The sequence below is a fragment of the Myiozetetes cayanensis genome, unplaced genomic scaffold, assembly GCF_022539395.1.
Source record: "Myiozetetes cayanensis isolate MyiCay16 unplaced genomic scaffold, myiCay2020 scf5-8, whole genome shotgun sequence".
Taxonomy (NCBI): domain Eukaryota; kingdom Metazoa; phylum Chordata; class Aves; order Passeriformes; family Tyrannidae; genus Myiozetetes; species Myiozetetes cayanensis.
Window position 1 is genome coordinate 9,260,814 of NW_026087742.1, and position 20,268 is coordinate 9,281,081.

Here is a 20,268-nt window from a genome sequence, read left to right on the forward strand (position 1 = left end):
GCATCAGGAATGAAGATTTCTCTTCTGTACTTCTCTCCTTTAAACAACATACCACCTAGTGTGTACTTAAATCCATTCTTTATCAACTAAGCAAAACAAGTTTGTGCTCAAGCCCTACTTCAAACATATTTTATTGAAACTACTGCCAGATGAAGAGCTGTGGGAGGAAAAAAGAGTAAGTCCAGCAAGAAGAGAGCATTCATAAATCTACTAAAATACACCCCCACGTGAAGATACACATTCTGAATAAAAAGATCAGCGTTTGTTCAACCCATATAACTAAGCAGCAAAAAAACATGTGCAACTCATTGTATTTTACGTATGATGAGCTTGTTTTCTATGTGAATATAATGAATGTGTCTGCTAACTCTACTGGAAGCAGAGCATGCCAGGTGGTCTCTGAAAGAGCCGTGTCGACTTCTCTGTTGAGACAAAGAGAATCGATAAAGACTAGGATTGCTCTGGATGATATGAGAAATGGCCAACAATTTCACTTGCCATTGACATAATGAATGAGGCCTGGATCAAGTTCATGATAGAGGAGCATATATTGAGGTTTCCAGCAGTACAGAACATGAGTCACCAAGAAGCTGTCTGCTTCTACTGAGGTAACAGATGATGAGATAAAGAGAAACAGACAGTGCACCTTAGATTAAATGATAGGTATTTTTCCACATTAGTTCCAGTATAACCAACTTTAGGCATAATTTAAAAATTAGATTGTTCTTCAGAGGAAAATTATCCTATGTCTGTGTTTGTGCCAATCATGATTATACACCAGCTAGAACCTCATTTCAGCATAAATCACCTCTTCTGTACAGTCTCTGCTCCTGAATAAACACATGTAAAAATGCCTTGTCTAAGAGCTGCAGTTACTCACAAAACATCATATTTATCCACATTCATTACCTCCCAGGACACTGACTCAGAGCGAGTGCTGGGTGACGGAACAACAGCAACCACGAAGTCTTACGCAATGCTAATCGTACGAAACTACTCACATGCCACTTCCAGAGACGCGTTGCGACTCACAGCTTCCCCGAGATAGTTCCTCGCTACGCAGACGTAACTTCCCTCGTCAGGTTTACTCCTGCGTCCGTGCACGATGCGCAAGAAAAATAAAGACCCGCTGGGCAGCAGCATGCGGTGGGAGCGCGGATCGTCCTTGTCCGTCTCCACTCGCTCGCCATCCTTGTACCACTCGATGGTGGGAGTCGGCCGTCCTTCAGCTTTACAGTTCAGGGTTGTTGGCTCTCCTTTGGACACTATCACATCCGAAGGATGCTCAACGATCCGCGGTGGAAAGTCCTCCTGGCGGAGACGGGATCCTGGAGGAAAAGAAAAAGGAGAGAGGAAGGAAAGAACAAATTATTTTAACTTCAGGCTTCACAATGAGTTTGCACAAGTTGCTCTTTTAATGTAATAAAATTTCCCTCCCCCCAATAAATGACAATAAGATATGAAAACCTGTACACAGCTGATATTGTTTTGTCTGCTATCAATCAGAGACTATCAGACATTTCAAACCTGAAAACCCAAGCTGGACTACAGACATACAGCTCTAAGGCATTTCTAAATCTGTACCAGCTGTAGACTGGGCTTAAAGGAGGATCTCTTACACATAATGCATGACAATCTTTTTCTTTCTCCAATAATCTTTCCATTTACATTTATTTCTAGATCCCTGTGTGCTTTCAGATTCATGGCCACTGCTCTCCCATCCTTTAATCTGCCAGATTCAATAGAAGGATATCCAAAACCAACGCAACTTATCACCCATCGGTTAACAGTTCTTTATAGTTTTTTATACATGCGTTGTATCCCTTTTCCACAAACAGTTCAGATATGGAAAAAAAGGAAAAAAGAAAAACCCCCCACAGAAACCTCAAAGTTTAGATTTACTTTAGAGCTCACTTTAGAAATTTTCAGAAGATCGCATGCATATACACACACATACAAATACAATATAGGCAAAGAATAAGAGAATGGCCTGGGTTGGAAGGGACCTGAAAGCTCATCTAGTTCCAATGCCCCTGCCAAAAGGGACACTCTTCATTAGATCAGGTCACTCAGAATGCCGTCCAACCTGCCCTTGAACACTTCAGCATTAGTTGTACACAGTCCACTGCTGGGAGCCGGTTTTTCGAGAAAACTTGTTTTAAGTTTTGTGTTATGTTATTGCATTATGTATTATTTCCCTTCATTGTACCCCCATTTTCCCTTGTTTTCCTTGCACCCTTGAATCCTGCATCTCTAATGGCCAGTGGTGCTGCACTGCAGTCCCAGCCTTATGTGGGCATTTCTGCCTCATATAGTTAAGCTCTGCCTCTTGTTCCAGAGCCTTCCCTACCCTACCCTTAATTAAGGCAGGAGTCTTAATTAAGCCCTAATTAAAGGCCATGGACATTCTTTGGACACAAAATCCCTAAAAGCACTAACAAAATTCATAATTTTTCATAAAATTCATAAAAATTCAGACCCGATCCCAGAACTCTTACCATATCTCAAAAGGGCAAAAATAGGATCGGCAATAGCAAACGCTAACTTCGCAGGAGATAAGCAGGCAGTTGACGCACTAGTTGCACGGAAATCAATTTTTAAAATATTAAGAATTACTAAAAGACAGGGAGAGCAAAGCGGTCGAAGCGTGGTGTTGGCGACGGGACAAGGGCAAAGTCAGGAAAATCAAAAGGGCTGCTGTCCTGTTCCCCCACAGGGCAGTGCCTGTATCTTACAAGATGGCGGCGTTTCCCACCCCTCACGAAAAGGCGGGAACGCGGTATCTCAAAATGGCGCCCTAGTGATATATTACATGATCATTGACAATATTGAAGTTGATATTATGATTGATAAAGGTGCATTTTACTTTGAAGTTATAAAAACATCCACATTTATGTGAAACAAAAAGAATATTTATGTTTTATAAAAATTACTGCTATAATAGGATGAAAGGAGAGCTCATAGAAGTGCTTAAATGAATGATGATGGCCATCAGGAAAGCTGTGTATGATTGTGTGTGTGTAAGTGAAAACATACTACCTCAAAAGAGGAATTCAAGTCCCCATCATGCTCTGTTTGTGCAAAATTTAGAAATTTCCAAAAGTTGTCAAACTGTTTCTACATGTACAAAGTTCTCTGAGTTATTTATTATTACAGTTCTGATGAATCCTCTAAGAGATCTCTCAAAACCTCTTATTGAAACTTCCATCAAAAACTGTGAGATCTTATTCCTTTCTAGTGAAAAGAAAAAACGAGAAACTGGAGATAATATGTATAAATGACACTTAAATAAAAGTTTCATAACAAAAAAGATTTTTTCATTACAAGTATATACTTCTTTATGTTTATTCCAAAGTAATGTAACAATACAGTTTAAATGTAAAGTTCACTTTTCAATTTGTAGGAGTGCTTATAATTGGTCTATCTCTATGGATAGTAAAAAGTCTTCAAGAGTGTGGTTGTGTACATGAAAGGAGGCCTCCATGAATGTTGTAAGTGAAAGGGGATGGATGGCTGAGATCTTGAAGCAGAAAACTGTCAAAGAGTTAAAACCAACAAACTATTAAAAACAGAATCACAGTAATCAAAGAAAAATAGGATTGAAACCTTTACTTATATTTCCCTTTCCTTTTAATCTTTTCAATATGAAAGTGTTTATATAAATTTATGCTTCGGGTTACATATGTTAACATTAGAGTCTGTATTGTTATAAACTTTACTAATTAATTGTTGCCGGTTAGTTCTTATAAATTGTTAAAGCGTTTATTGATACGTAGAGTTTCTCTTCCAGTTCAAGTTGTAATCTCTCCAGAATTTACACATAATATTTTTGGGTTTTGTTCCTCATTTGTAATGGCTTGCACTTGCTGGAATCCCTTTTGTTAGTACAAATACGAGATTCCAAGGTGAGTATTCCAACAAACAGCCTCAAAAGGAGTACTTAAGGTTTTCATAGTGTTAAGGATAGTGAAGATAAGAATACTTTGCTTAGTAAAAAGTTTTTGAAAGCAAAATAATTCACAAATATTTTTGATGCTATAATGACCGCTTTATGTTTCTCCCACAAGACTTAACATATTATATAATTGTTTGTCAAAAAGTGTATAGCCTTTACAAACACACTTGTCGTAGTTGCATCAATGGTAGCCAAAGACCTTATAAATGTGATCAGTGAAAAGAACTGAATAGAAAGAAATGTACATAAAAAGAAAGTTTCTGTAAGTCGATTGTCGGTAAGAGGGGAGGCAATTGGAAGTGAAAAGAAGAAAGATCAAAGAGTGGTTTACTAGTAATAGTGAGTATTAGATGTTGATGGAGAGAAAAAATAATCCATAACAGAGTAGCCACCATTGAAGCAACAAAAGCAAGTTCACCTAGAGTTAACAAGTAAATTCTGTCTTTCTGGTATGGAGCAGGTAAAATTTATTTTTGAGATTTTTAGTTTTACTATTATAAGTAATTTTAGTTCTTGTCCTTATTATTTTAGAAGAATGATATTCTTGTTTATGCCTTACTTAATACTAATTTATTATCTTAAATTTTGTTAAATTACTTCTGAAACCTTATGAATCTGTTACATTGCAAGTTTTCCTTATAACCCTCTTAAATAGTTTATTTCTTAGTACTGTACAAACCTGTCAAGAATTTGATTTTATAAATATATTTTAGCATGTTTTAAAAATTATCTCTTATCTAACTTTCACTAACTTTGCCTTTTTTAGAAAATAAAGGAAGGGGATACGTTGGGAGCTGGTTTTTGAGAAAACTTGTTTTAAGTTTTGTGTTATGTTATTGCATTATGTACTGTATTATTTCCCGTCATTGTACCCCCCATTTTCCCTTGTTTTCCCAGTACCCTCAAATCCTGCGTCTCTAATGGCCAGTGGTGCTGCACTGCAGTCCCAGCCTTATGTGGGCATTTCTTCCTTATATAGTTAAGCTCTGCCTCTTGTTCCAGAGCCTTCCCTGCCCCTACCCTATAAAAGGTAGGAGCCTTGTTGACTGTGCAGTTTAGTTTCTCCTTATGTTCCCCTAAGTTGGCTGATCAGCCCAAGTGTTTTCTGTTCCATTAATAAAAAGTTCTTTTAGTTAATTCCCCAAGAAGTGTTGTGGCTTCATTTCTCTGAACCCGCGTGCCACAGTTAGACTACATCAGTCTGACAGAGGGCATTTCTGCAACAAACATGTCACAGCAGCTCATGCCTCTTCACTGGGTCTCAATCTTTTCTAGCATAGAAAAAGTTCCTGAAAAGTCTTTTGAGTGGAGCTGCCACTCTATTGCAACCGGTCTGCACTTCTTAAACACAAAGTGGATCAGCTTCTACAGGCTAGTGAAACATTTGTCTCAATTTTCTGATCAGCAGTTTTGTCAAGTCGTAGAAAAGCCATTTAACATCAGTGTCTTAATTATATTCTAGGTACTACATACTTTAAAACATTGTCAATGCCTCATTTACTCCAGAAGTTATGAGGAAAGTCACAAGGATCCATTCGACAGAGTGAATCCACCTTTGGACTTCTGTTTTACTAACACTGAGGTCATTAAACCAAGCCTTGCCACAGCAGTTAATTGTTGCACCCCTGCTGCACAAATGGGCTTTTCCAGTGGCTTCCAGAGTCTATTACGAGGATAGCAAAGGAATCTATAATCTATAACAGCAGTATATGAAAAAAAATCCAACCTATACCTAAGCACAGATTAACTTTTGGCACATTTAGAAATTAAAGATATATTTTATTCTCTCTTCTATTCACAAGAAAAAAAAAACCACCAACATTTAAAATCTAGAAGGAGAGTTTTCAGATGAAGAGTATCTCTGGTCCATGACACCATAAACAACATTGAAAAAGACTGAAATCACCATTAAAGATGAATGTCTAACAGTACATGGGACTAAAAAGCTAGCTTAATGCATTGACTAGAGATATATATATTTATAAACACCACACACAACTCTACCAGTTTAATTCACGGCTTATTCTCAAACAGCCAGCAAAACCCCACTAGCTGTGTTAAGAAGTTCCTACAAACAGTATTGGGAAGAAAGGGAGAGTTGAGGTTTTTCTGAGACATGAGAGAGACTTAATTCAAAGAAGAGAACAGATACAACTGAATTTCCATAAATGGTTAGGAGAGGGCAATTAAATGAGCAGCAAGAAATCCAAAATGCAAATCCAAACTATCAGTCTTCTTGTACACAAAGGTTGTTTTAGTAAAAAAACATGGGAAAACCCCAACAGGTGACCTTATCACAGCACTGGATGCACTGACATTCTGCCTTGCTGACATCAGCAGCTTCAAGGCTCAGCACAGGGGCAGATCACTGTGCTGAGGGGTTTCTCCTCGGGCAGCGCAGTTGGACAGGGGTGAGAAACCCCAAACACAGCAGGGGCACTTTTACACATCCCATTGTAAGGAACCCCCTGACTCCAACACAGTTGTGTCACAGCTGTACCAGTCTCAATGGCCATGCAGGTACTGATGGGCATGTATCAGGCACGAATCCAGTATAATTATTCTCCAGAATTATTGTTAATGCTGTCTTTTGGCTGTCAGTACAGCATTCAACGTGACCTCGGTGTCCTACAGAACACTGTTTATCTCCCAGTCCAGCACCTCACCAACGTTCTGTATGTGAGAAGCTGAGCAAGAAAAGATGGATGAGAATGTTTCTCAGTATGTGGTGAAGGGACAAACAAATTTCCAGTCTTTGGATTTCAACACAAGTTCAGTAATATCCTCTTGGGGGGTGGGGGTGGAAAAAAATACATAACATCATTCTGTCTTAATGCCTTTTTCATTAATGCTTATTTTTGCCAAGTTTGGCTCAGACCACGCTAGAGCCAAACCAGCACATCAGTTTGCACTACTTCATAGAGAGCTCAATGTTCTTTCCTTCAAACAGTTTTTTATGGGACTAAGGCAAAGATAGAAGGAAGAAGCAGCTGCAGGGCAGCTTATGATATGTACTGATTAGGAAACTAAAAGTAGAAATAATTCAGATTCTTCCAGAAAATATGGGTTTGGGACAGATGTCAGTTGGTATAAACACCATAGGACAGTTGATGCTGCCAGAGTTTGAAAACCTAATTTGGCCTAGATGCTCAGGCAATATTTCATTAGCTACCTGAGGTACTAAAGCTTGGTAATCCTCAGCAGGTAAATCGGAACTACAGCCCAGTAGAAAGAGACAAGTGATGGAAGAGTATTGATGTACCTCTTTATCCCACATATTAATTTTTTACCTTAACAGATTAAAATATTTTCACTGGTTTCTTCCCAGCCAAAGAGCAAACTAAGATGATCCTGCAAATTGTTTAGGGTTGTTCAACTTCACCCTGTTTGCTGTTGTTCAAATTCACAGTTCACAATACTATTATTTCATTTTTGCTTCTACTGGAGATACCAGTACTCCTACTTAAATAGAGGTTTTTTCTATGTTTCATAAAGAATGTATCTGAAATTCCTATGGTAAAATATAAATTACAGTCCACAGTGAAAACTAAAATATGGATCATGAAATCTTGTATTAAATTGTTCACTAAGCATTAATTATAGAATCATAGAATAGTTTGGATCAGAAAGGAGTTTATAGATATCTAGTTCTGATTCTCTCTATAAGCAGTTACAAAGCCAGTGGTCTGTCATACCAGACAAGCAACAGTACAGACTAAATTCATAGACATTTCACTAATTTCTCAAGTTAACAAAGCATTCCTGGTTACTGGGTTAGTGGTATTTAAGAGAAAGGTTAACAATTGTATTGTAACCACAATACAACTGTAAAAACAATATTATATCAGTTTAAATGTTAATACTCTGATATGGTATTTCATAATATAGATCTCTGAACTGCCTTCAAGAATCTCCTCAATACTCTCTCTTCCCTTCTGACTTCGTCTCTACCTGCCACCACTTGCCATCATCTGACACTCCATTTATTTGCATCTCTACTTCTTTTCCAGCTTTTCACTACCATTTCCTTTTTTTGACTGCCATTTCCTTTTGTTCTGGCACTGGTTGCCTGAGAGAAGAGGTCAACCTCCACCTGGTTACAAACTCCTTTCAGGGAGTTGTAGGGAGCATTAAGGTCACCTCTGCTCCTCCACTTCTCCAGGCTGAACATCCCCAGCTCCCTCAGCCTCTCCTCTATGACATACTAGTTGTTCTGTGCTTTTGATAGCATTTTGAATGCTTTCCCTCCAAGAGTTTTGCCAACACCACATGTTCTCCCTGAGACAGTGCAAAAGGCCTGTTTATCAGGAAAAGAAACAACAAAACTGTAATAGGAAACAAATTTTAAAATCTCCTGCAACAGAAAGTAACAGAGGCGGGAAGGAAAAGGCCTGGGTATTTTTGATTCTACATAGAGGACAGGTCCAAAGATATATTTCAATACCAAAGAACCTTCTTTTATGCTGCAGTCTTGGGTTATTTTCACGGCATCAATTAAGAAAAAATAAATCTGAAGTTAAGAACTTAAAATAATGTGCTTTAAGGACAGGATGGATAGCTACAGAAGTCTCTGCAGAATCTCTTTGGCTATGCTGGATCTCTCACATGGCCAGGCTCCAGTTCTCTTTTACCTTTTGCACACTCTACCAAGCCACTCTCCCAGCTACTTACTTAAATCTACGCAAAGACATTCACAGCTACTGTTCATTTTTCTGCTTCTTCATATGCCTCGTTCCACATGAGAAGTGCTTATCAGAACCACTTATTACACACATCTGTTTAATACAGTGAATAAGCATGTTGCCTTCACTACCCTTTTCGCCACAGAACCGACTGAAAGAAAGTAGAGATTTCAAGTAGAGATCCCGTCAGTCCCATCTTAGTTTGAACAAAAGATAACGTACAAAAAAGTCAAGATGATGAGAAAACTCAGCCAGAGTACAGGCTGATGCACAGGCATTGGGCTGATTATCCCAGATGCATTCCTCTAGGCAAAGAGACATGGCAAAGACTACATTCTGAAAATTTATACTTTACAGTCTCTCCCTCTCCCCTGAGGTTTGGCAGATGGGAGCAGACTCCAGTGATACGACTGTTTCCAAGGTAAGGTTTTTGTTCAAAGCTGTGTCAGCTGTGACAAGGTCCTCAGAAAGCTTTTCCTTGAGCAAAATTAATCCATTAAGCAGCACATCCTAACTTCCCCAGGACATGCATCTGCGGATAAGTCACCTTTCCTATAGTGTATGCCTACCAAGAAAGGATAGCAGGAAATGCTGACAAGAGGGATCAATAATTGCCATTAAAAACATTTGACCAAATCCTATTGGAAGGGTGATTCTATTAAGTTTCTCTTGTATGAAACTGTGACTTTGCTAAGCAAGGTGTAATCAACTTTAGTAGTAAAGAGACACTGCCAACATAAAATTCTCATTTTTTTTTTTTTTTTAAATATGGACAATAATCCAGTGCCACAGTATAAGCACCTTATTCCTTGTATAAAATTATTTCAGGAGGAGCATTCCGAAACCAACATAAAGACTTAATGAATTTTACTCTAATTCACTTCTCTTCAATCTTTTTCTCCTCACAAACAAACATGTAAGTGTCCTATTTCACTTTCTTGCAGAGTCTTACCACACCTCTAAAATTGTTGCATCCCAGCACACTGCCTGGGATGGAACATAGACTGCTAGGGATGCAGGAAGAGAGGAGTGAGAAGCAGTATGATAGCCCGGAAAAGTGCAACAGAGATTCACAGGCAGATGATTAATTTTTTTTCCCCAGGTGAAAAGTGATGTTATAAATGCAAGTGACTACTTCAAAGAGGAAATTACATTGATATGTTTATTGCAAAGCAGAATGGTATAGAGCTCAAGACAAGGATTAAAATATCTACCATAACTATGTTCCCTGAAAGCAGATAAAAGACAACTATTTACTTAATAATACACCAGTACTTTATAACACACCAATCATACACACACACAAATCCCCCAGCAAAGCCTTACTTGTAGGTTCTTTCTCAAAAAAAAGCTCTGGTTTTTGAAATTTTGAAAATAGCTGTTCCAGTTCAAGTGTGGGTTTCATTAATGTTCACTGGCTCTAAATAATGAGATGACAAAAACGACTTTAAGAAATGACAATGATAGGGGGAAAAGAGGAACACTTCCAGCTATGAAAAGCAGGAGAGAAAAGGTTTATGTGTATATATGTCTTTGTGTTGATATGCTGTGTGTAGATACATACCACATCCATATTTATGTATAAAATGTACACACACACCCCTATATGTGCCAGATGACCTCCAGAGGTCCCTTCTAATCCAAATTATTCTGTGATAAATACAGAGCGTGCAGCAAAGGCACCAAAGAGCAAGAGTTTTTTTTTTTCTCTCTCTCTCTTCTCACCCAGCAGAACTCAAGCACAAGAGCTCTGCCCTTGGGAGCCTTTTAAAACCACTCTGGAATTTAACAAGGCAAAGCCTAAGTGTATGCCCGACTCTAACAAACATCTTTCAGCTCTTTTTCGGGTCAAGGATGGAAGGTAAAACAACAGACATTGTTTGCAGACAGCACAATAACTTCTTACACAATGAGCACATTGTCATCACAGCACTGGGGAACTACCAGTGGCTTCTTATGAGCCAGGCAAAGGGAAGCTTTGCACCTTCCCACACACCACTGGAAAAAACGGTGGCTAATTAGGAGCAAGTACATTTTGTTTTTACGCAGAAGGGCTGATAAAACCACAGGCTCTCCAAAGTCTCAAACTTTCTACTGATAGATGATAATGAGCATCCAAGACATCATTAAAAATATCTATCTAAAAGCTTTAAAAATGAGTAAACATGAAAACACATCAACTCTACATTATTTTTACAGTATTAAACTGAAACAACAGCTATTAAAAAGCTTTTAAATGACAATCTGGTACAGATCCCTTCAAGAGCCAGGAGTCAAACAGCTCTCAGATTAAAATAAAACTGCCACAATCTGTGAAATCAGATTAGGTAAGTAAATAAACTACAAAATTAAAGGAAGTGATTCCCCAAATAATATCTTTCAACCTATCTTCAAAAAGCCTCTTCAAGTAATCTTAAAACTACCTGACCTTTATCTTTATATGAAAGATTTTGATATACAAGTCAAAATTTACATAATGTTGCACCATTAGAAACAATTATGAATTTTGTCTGCATATTAGTTCTGATTAATAACTCAGCTTTACTCCCTAACACAACGGTAATATACATTTTTACCATATTTTTAGGTAAATTTGATAGTTCTGACACCCTAATTTTTACAGTCAATTATATAGAGAGCTAGTTCAGCCAAGGAAACTGATGTTCTTTTCTCTTCCTTCACCTTCACACTCAGGAAAACCTCTCTGATGTCACTAACAATCCTGTATCCTAAAACCTAAAATCAGAAGTCTGATATCTCACAGCTAGACAAAAAGCCTGAATTGACAAATAGACAGGGTAGTTGAGGCAACAGAAGTTTCTCAAATCACAAGCAACACAGTTTGGTCTACTAAGACTTCAAAAGTTATACTCACATCCTGCAACCCGCAAAAATCCTTCTCAGGTGAACAGAGGTGAACAATTACACATTTGCCACGACATGGAAACTGGGTCAGTGATTTTAAGCATTAAGAACATAGGACAACAGTGACAGTAACCAGTAATTTCACCCATCTGGAGTAGTCTTGAAATAACATTTGGAAGAAGGTGGGGGATTCCTGCTGCACGTACAGCAGGAGTTTAAATTTGGTGTTTAAATTTCACCCCGCAGCCACTGTATTCACTGCTGACATTGGCCACACAGATTCCCACCCTGTTCCTCTGAACCACACCAGCTGTGAATGTCTAGGGAATTATAAGTAGGCAATATCAATACTTTGTTTAAAACTCGACCCAAACATCCAAAAATAAGCTTTTGTAAAGTGCTAAGTATCAGCCAATCAATATTAATGCAGCAGCAACCCTCACAGTAAAATTTTAAGTAACATGACAAACATCAAAATCTAGTTGTAATATTTTTGTTCAGAAATCTACAGATTACACCCTTGCCATTTGTCAAATACCTTCTCTTTGGGACCTTCAACTAGTTATAGGAAACCTTTCCCAAATATCCATGGATGGAAATATAGATCAAGTTCTACAAAGAAAGCTTCTAATCCTCCTTTTTCTAGCCCTATATTGAGTAAACACACCTTAATAGGCTCAAATGCAAAGGCTTTTGGAATTAATATGAACTTCCTCACAACTGTATCTCTGCTACATATGCCAAGGTAGAAGAATCAGGTGAATAAGCAGAAGTAATACAAGAATTAGGAGGATGTTTGGAAAAGCCCCTTTCATTTCACCTTTTGCTAGTTGGCATTTTAAAGACAGACACCACCTGATGTCTGAAAACAAACAACTTTTACCGAAAATTCAGTCACATGTTATTTCTGCCTATATAAGTCATGTTTATAAATACACCTCATATATCCCAAACACAAAAGATCACGATTTTTCCACTGGTGCTTTATGACATGCGTTCGTCTTTGTATTTATTTAGAAGTTTGGTGTTTGGGTTGGCTTTTGGGTTTCTGTTTGGGTTTTGTAGGGTTTTTTGAGGTTTTTGAAATAAATATTTTAGTGCAAAGACTGCACATCTTTTTTTGTTTGTTTGTCACAAGTTTTCAATGGTTATCACACTGACATCTGAGATCACAGTATCAACTCCTTTTGTATTTAAAAGAAATTTATCTCCACTAATAATCAGAAATTTAACACAATTTAAATCTGTGCACAAATATCTTACTTTCTTACCTCTACTTTCTCCTGATGTATTTATAGTACAATTATATATCTATCTTTTTTATATATCTCTCAGGTGAGAGTGTGTCTTCTGTTAAGAGAACATTTGGAGTTCCCCCGCCCCACCATCCTTTCTCATATGTGTGTTGGTCCCTCCCCCCGCAAAAAAACCCCAAACCTAAAAAAACATCACTTCTTTCCTTTTGGCCTCTCCTTTGTTTTTGCTCTCCATGCACGTTTCACAAATGCCTTACAAGCCTCACGTGTGTATTTCAGTGTCATCTTTCTACCTCGTTACCATTATACCTGCAGCTAATAAATGACATTTCTTCATCCAAAACAGTTCATTGACTCTATTTACAAGGTGAATCTCTTCTCATTCTCTCATCTAGAAGCCATCCAGTTATCTGTTCCATTAGATAACGAAATACAATTCTGCAACTTCTGCAGCCAAAACGGGATTTAATGTTCTTGGGCTTGGTGACAGAGCACAAACACTCCCAGTCACTGTGCCAACTCTTGGATTTCCTTTTATTTTTAAGCAGCCCTCACTGATTTTTGTCTCTCCTTTTCTGTTTCATGTATTTACACCCAAAGTTGGCACACAACAACAAGGTCTCTCGGAACTTTAGACTGAAGGCAGTGGGAGGTTTTCTTGGTCCTTGCTGCTGCTAGTGGCAGTCCCAGCTACGAGGAATCTTGCCTTTCAAGGAACATCCATTCCACAGGGTATTTCTGCATCAAATTTTACCCTTTCTATATTAAAAAGAGGGAGATTTTGTCAAACACTGAAGGTGAAGACACCAACTCATAAACCTATGTTGTTTACCCTATCTTTATAGACAGATCTCTGTTGATTCTATTAATGGAGTGTGGATTACTGAAAAACAACCACCTCTCAGAGCCATGCTACAAGAGTAGCATGTTAATGGCAAGGGTGCTGCTGTGACCTTCTAAAACCTTCTTTCCACCATATGATTTATTTACTCCACATTTTGCATACAGCACTATGCAAAAACACAGAAATAAGTGGGTCTGGCAGCACAGTAGGTGAAACAAGCAAAAATTCCTAGGCAGTTCTCAGTGTTCACTGCAAACAAATAAATTTGTGAAAATAGCAGTAGAGGAAGAAAACAGAAAATGTAGAGGAAACAGATTCCACCTTCTCAGGCTGTAACCTTTGACTTTTAAATAGCCATCTTCAGTAAATATGATGAATGCTGTCTAGGCAAACTAAGGAAATAAAATTGCGCCTTTAAACGGTGGTGGGTTGACCCCAGACGACAGCCAAACCCAGCTGCTCACTCACCACCCTCTCCCATGAGACACAGAGAAAGTAGTAGAAAAGCAAGAGACTTGTGGATTGAGATAATCGCAGCTAAAAGGAAGGAAAAAGCTGTGCATACAAGCAAAGCAAAAAAAAGAGGAATTAATTCACTACTTCCCATCAGCAAACAGATGTCCAGCCACTTCCTGGCAAGCAGGGCCTCAGCACGCAGAACTGTTGCTTGAGTACACAAATGCCATAACCACGAATGTCCCCCCTTTATCTTCCTTTCCATGAGTTTTTATTGCCAAGCATATGATGACATATGGCACAGAATATCCCTTTGATCAACCTGATTCAGCTGTCCCAGCTATGCACCCTCCCAGCCTCTTGCCTACCCATGCCGACTTCACTCTTTGCTTAGAGCTAAAACCCATCAATTTTTCAGGAGACAGGGTTTTTTTCTTTTTTTTTTTAACAGATTAAAAAAACCCTCAAAAATTATCTACTTCCTCCAGAACCTATGAGTATAATGAGAGACATTCTTGTAGATCTCTTTGCCATTTCAGGTTCCAGCAACAGAGCAGTAACATGCTTTTATACCTAATACTTATCACATTAATAACTAAAGGACCACAGCTGCAGTTAGCTTTTCTATGTGAAGCGGAATCAAAGCTTCCTTGCCATCTAGGATAACAAATCAAATATTTATGGAAAAATACAAGGAAAAGTTTAAGGTTCACACTACAGCGGTGCTCGCATGGAGACCGACATTTGTCAGTGTTTGCACTCTGTGTGAATATCATAATGCAACCTTTCTGCATCACACCTCTGTGTGCACTTGGGGGAGGAAAGACAGACCAGTCCTCTCTTTTGTTTTTTTGCTGAGTACATTTCTAATCCATTATCTCATGTTCATTGCCAGAAGAGTGTGGCTAGAAAAACAATTAACTCCATGCCACCACAGCCCTGGTACATTTGTTAACCATTTTACAGACTTTTTTTTTGGCTTTTTTTTTTTAATTTTCCCTATCTAAAGGAAAAAAACCTCAAGTTATGATTTTTGGTCACTTTTCAGAGTTTAAAACAACCCCAAACATTTACCTTCTGGAATGAGAGAAACGTGCTTAAAAGCCAGCAGTTCTGTCATCAGCCAGTTTCGCACACCTGAGGACAAGCCCCACATCAGGTGTTTAAGGTCCAGCACTTTTATTCCACACAACTTTTTCTAACTGAGATCTTACAGGTGTGCACACACTTGCAAACTGTCTTTTGGAGTTTTTTTTCTCCCAAAGAAGTTCTGCCTTCCACTGCTAATGTCACAGCTGGAGTTAGGTCATTGACCACAATGCCATGCAACTACATAAAGTAAAATATATAGTACCTTTTTAAAACTGTGAGGAGGCAGCCTGTTAGTAGTAGCTAGCTATAGTGATCAAGACAGGACTTCAATAAGTATGCCGCTGGATTTATGAAGACAATTTTACTGCAAAACAAAGCCCAATAAATTTCATTTATGCCAAAAGCAGCAGCAAGCTTGAGGAAAATGACACAGGTCTAGTGTCAACAGTCAACTGTAACCAGCTTGGCTAAAGAGAGATTTCCATTTCTTGGCACCGTAACAAATCCTCAAGCAGAGAGGGGCTAGGGGTGAGATTTTTTCCTCTGTAAGTAACTTAATGAATGAAGTACTAATTAACATTATGGCATTGATAAATGGAGAGAGAGATTAGGGATGTACTCGATATTCAGGCCTTCCCAGATGGACCGTCAAAGCCACATTAATTCCTATCTCATTGGAGCATCTGCTTCTCCCATAATCCATTGCCCCTTGGTACAAACAACACAAACTGTTGTGACTCAATTCGATTTATATCAATCTAATTTCTTTTAATCCAATTTGTATTCCAATCTACTACCTTCTAATCACTTAAATCTTCAGCCTCCATCTGGTAAATTTTCTCTCAAAATTAACCGAGCAGATGCCTCTGCAATTGTCTTCCACAGTCAGGCTAATCATGCCCTCGCAGTGGCCTACGGAGCCCACTGAATAGGTACGTGACTTACAGCATTGCCCTTCTTATTACAAGCATGGCGATGCAGGAAGGCCATTTTGTCTGTCATTAATTGGTTGATTTGCATAACACTGCCAGGGAAAGATGCCTAGGAAACAAAAGCCAAGAGCAGAAAGCTCCGAGAAGGCAGCAGTGACATGCTCCTCATTTGTCACATGGCCATTACACTTTGAACCGTCTATTGTTGGAGGTAACAAACACGGAACTGCATTACAGCTAAATACATAACAAACATCTACACACGATATTGGGCTGGGGGATTTTTTTTTTTTTTTTGGCATTGCTGCCACTGAATTTGCAGAGAGTAATTGGGCTGTCCAAAAAAAAAATTCCAAGAACAGTGCAGGACACTGAGAAAGTTAGAAAGCACGTTGCTTTGACAGAGTCTAAAACTTCAAACCCTCTCCATCTAAGTAAATTAACTTTTGCACTGCTACAGCTACATCTGCAAATCAAGCCAAGTTTTCTGACTACCAAAAGCTTTTTCCTCAAAACTGTACCCATGACAGTATGGGCCACAGGCTATCCAATACATCATAAGTAGGATGAGGAGAAGAATTAGGCAGCTAACCTTCTCAGCCAAGGAGAGTTAGAATTCTGAGCCTAAAGTAAAAGGCAGAGAGAGAAGCGCCACTGCTTTAGAAGTGGTTGCCTCATTAAGAATACAATATTGATCTCTCTGCCTGATCAATGCTACGACATGTCCAGAAAGCTGAAGGTATGTTCAGCAAAAAGTGGATATTGTTATTCAAGTGTTCATGTGATCATCGACTACCAAAGTTATAAAGTTTTTTCAGACCTGGTGTTCGGAATCCTGGGAGGACAGAAAGGAAAACACTCAATGTGCTGCTTATGTTTTTCAAGCAATGTTAAGGGGAGAGAAGTGATGAAAACACAACAGGTACTTAATAAATAGTGAGGAAAGAACAGGCCAGGCCAGTGGAGTAGCCTCTGTCACAGATAAGTAGGAAAAAAAAAGGAGAAAAGAAAACTTCCACTTGGCACTCAGTGCCTTGCATCATGAGCTGCATTGTTGTTGGCTCACAAACACTTATGCAAGACCAGCCATTAAACAACAGTCCTCAGATTCAGAGGGAGGAGTAGGGCCCCTCTGTCACTACAGATTATATATAAAATATGTTGTTCCACATTTTTTTAGAACAATATAAATCCAGCTAACATGGAAGGGTCAGCCTCCAATTTTCACCCTGAAAAAACCCCAAAATACTTGTGTCATCCAAATTTTCAGTAGCTGGAAGATGAGTTTACTAGGATGCTTTGCTGGAGTTTGCTACTGCTTCCTCCCCTGCTCCTCAATCTTTCATGCTTACACCTGAATAAGAGGTTTCACTTTTCAGCTAATAGGTACCTAGGAAATTTTTTATAACCTAAGGAGAGCAAACAGTATAAATACAGTAGATCAAGCCAGAAGATGCTGGAGAAGGAAAGAGAGGGTGTACTTGGTTAAGGAGGGGGTGGAGTGGGCAGTCTTTCTTCCCCTCCCACAAGCTGTCAAGTCCTTCTGTGCACACCCCCTCCCTCATCCCTGCTAAAAACCTTCCTCTCTCTGCCTGCCATGACAGGTGGTCCAGATTTTCACTTAGAAAATCTGGCCACCCTATGTTTGCAACACCTCCCCGCTTAGTATCATCTGTGAATTTAATTAGCATGCAGTTTACCCACTCGTTCAGATTATTAACGAAGACGTTAAACAAGACACAACCCAAATAAAAAGATCCCCGTGGCAAACCAATTGATGCCTTTCTTTAAATCAGTTTATTGCTGTCTATTGTAACCCTTTATTTACAGGTGTCAAACGATGATTCATCTACATGATAGCATGGGTACCCAAGCAAATTAGCCTTTTTTTCCCCCCAAGCTAAAAGGCTGTGACACACTGGAACCAGTAGAATTACACTGAAGTGTCCCCATTTCCAAAGTCCTAGTTCTGATCTATGTTGCTTCATCATACTAAAATATGAAGCCCCTTGCTTCTCCTGTTTCATCTGTCTCTCCTCAGAAAGATGCACAGAATCCCTGCTAAATGTTGGTCAGGAAAAATCCACGCTATTTGGGATTATTTCTAGTGCCGTAATCTAAAACCAGCCCATAGGAATCTGGCAGAGGGAGACAGAATCACTGGAAAAAGTGAGATTGAGAGAGATTTAATGTATTTAACAGTTCTGTCAACTGGATTTGAAATGAGGGATTAGCAGCAGGGAAAACTATGCAAGGAATATGTAAAGCAAAAAAATGTTTACTTTTTATTTATGAAAAGTAATACAAGAGCACTACTCAAGAGTTGGTAGCTTCAACAAGGGCATTACAGTTTTACTCATCAGCTAAGCTACAACTACAGGGTAGTGCCTGTGTATTGGTATTTGGATTTTTAAATTAAAATAAATTTAATGGATTTTCACCCATAAAACAAATCACATTTGGAGAAAAGGCAATAACAAATGGCATAAGAGAACCCTCCATACATTGAAGACTTATAATTTAAGAAAATTTTATGGAACTTATCACTGTATTTACACACAGACATGAATATATTTATATAATACACAACACAGCTTTGTTCATAAACTAAATCTAATTGTAGCTGAAAACATTAAGCAAAGTTCTCTTCCCTTTGCAAAAATACTCAATATAAAATAAAAAACCCGAGTGAGCATTTGAATGTCCAAAGCCAAATGCAAATTCTTGCTAAAACATATGGCCACATAAATCAAAGTAATAAAAGCTTGCTCTGAGCTTATTTATGGAATATTTATTTTTTCTTAATTCCTGTTGCCCAGTGAAGTTTTGGATGCCCCATTCCTGGAAGTGTTCAAAGCCAGATGGGATGGGGTTGTGAGGAACTTGGTCCAGTGGAAAATGTCCCTGCCCATGATGGCGCTTGGAACGAGATGATCTTTAAGGTCTCTTCCAACCCAAACCATTCTAGGATTCAGTGATCCTTTCTTTAAAAAACTGCTGAGCAGTCACAAAAATTTGCCTCGGAGCAGTTCAAGTAAAATAAATTGACACATTAGAGCCTCCCTGTCCCCATTTCCAACAGCAAACAGGAGAGCTCTTCCATTCTGACTGAACTGAAACCCTCAAGCAGAGATATCCAACCTCCTCTTACTGACCAGAAACACCTTCTCACACTCTTCAGCAGCTCCTAAACAAAAACACTGCTATGGGTACCAGACACACTATGTGCCCTAACAAACATATCCATAGGAAAATAATTTACTTCAAAGACATATTTCAAGCAATATAGTAGTAAATAGAAACCTAGCAGAGGGAAGAATATATAGCACTACAAGAACACTTAGAAAAAACTAATTTTTGCATGCTAATATAATTCTTGAGTCAGTTTGCCCTGCAGGTAGTAAATACTGTTGCTTATCTGTAAAACTGTAAAACTTCCATCCAGATTTTAAAAAACAAAGTTCAATTTCATAGTAAGAGTAAACTCTTGGCTGAACAAAACAATAGGTTTGTTTTTTTTTCTTTTCCCACTTGGAAAGCACAATACTGTATTTACACTAGGCACAAGATTGAGTTTATTTCTAACAGGATTCAATATTTGGTACATGGAGGATTTTTTTTTTTTTCCTTCTCTGGAACATTTTTTTCCCAAGAACCCTTTCTTCTGGAATGAGGTCTTAAGTTCAGCTGTTTAACTTACATATGGTGGGCCTGTTTGATAGTTATTGTAGAAAGAATTCTGCTCCAGAGACTCGTACGATCCTAACACGGGTTTAAGGTCAGTTGGAATAGGAGGAACCATGAGCACAAGTTTCTCCCATGTCTACAGAAGGAAACTAATTGACAGCCTTGGATTAGACACTTGATTTTACATGGCCTGTCTCAGGGGGATCAAAACTACTCTACAGCAGGTGAGGTACGAGCAGAAATTTTTATTCTCTCTGGGACTACTCAAACAATGCAAACTGACATTATTTTCAGAGCTCAGGTGCATACAATTTCTTTGAAAACTAAAATAAGAATATGCAACTTCTGCTGAGTGAAATTTATTGTATTATTAAACAGTTTGTGGTTTACAGTAAACAGGACAAATGCCAGACACTGGTGAGCTGTGCCATACCCTGAGAGACTTCCTCGCTCCAGAATAGACACTGCTGCACTCTAAGCTGGCTCAATATAGATATTC

The 20,268-nt window shown here is 38.5% G+C and overlaps 1 protein-coding gene across 14 annotated transcripts in view; it reads right to left on the minus strand.

Annotated features, from left to right (window-relative positions):
* Nucleotides 1-20,268, minus strand: part of ROBO2 (roundabout guidance receptor 2) — a 1,049,785-nt gene that overhangs the window by 404,725 nt on the left and 624,792 nt on the right. For 13 of the 14 annotated variants that reach the window (XM_050333782.1, XM_050333787.1, XM_050333780.1 and 10 more), the window contains exon 2: nt 1,002-1,328. The exons of the other annotated variant lie outside the window; for it this stretch is intronic. In XM_050333782.1, coding sequence (XP_050189739.1) covers nt 1,002-1,143 — 142 coding nt within the window. In that variant the 5' untranslated portion in view covers nt 1,144-1,328. The remainder of the gene's footprint in view (nt 1-1,001; nt 1,329-20,268) is intronic. 14 annotated transcript variants of the gene reach the window in all.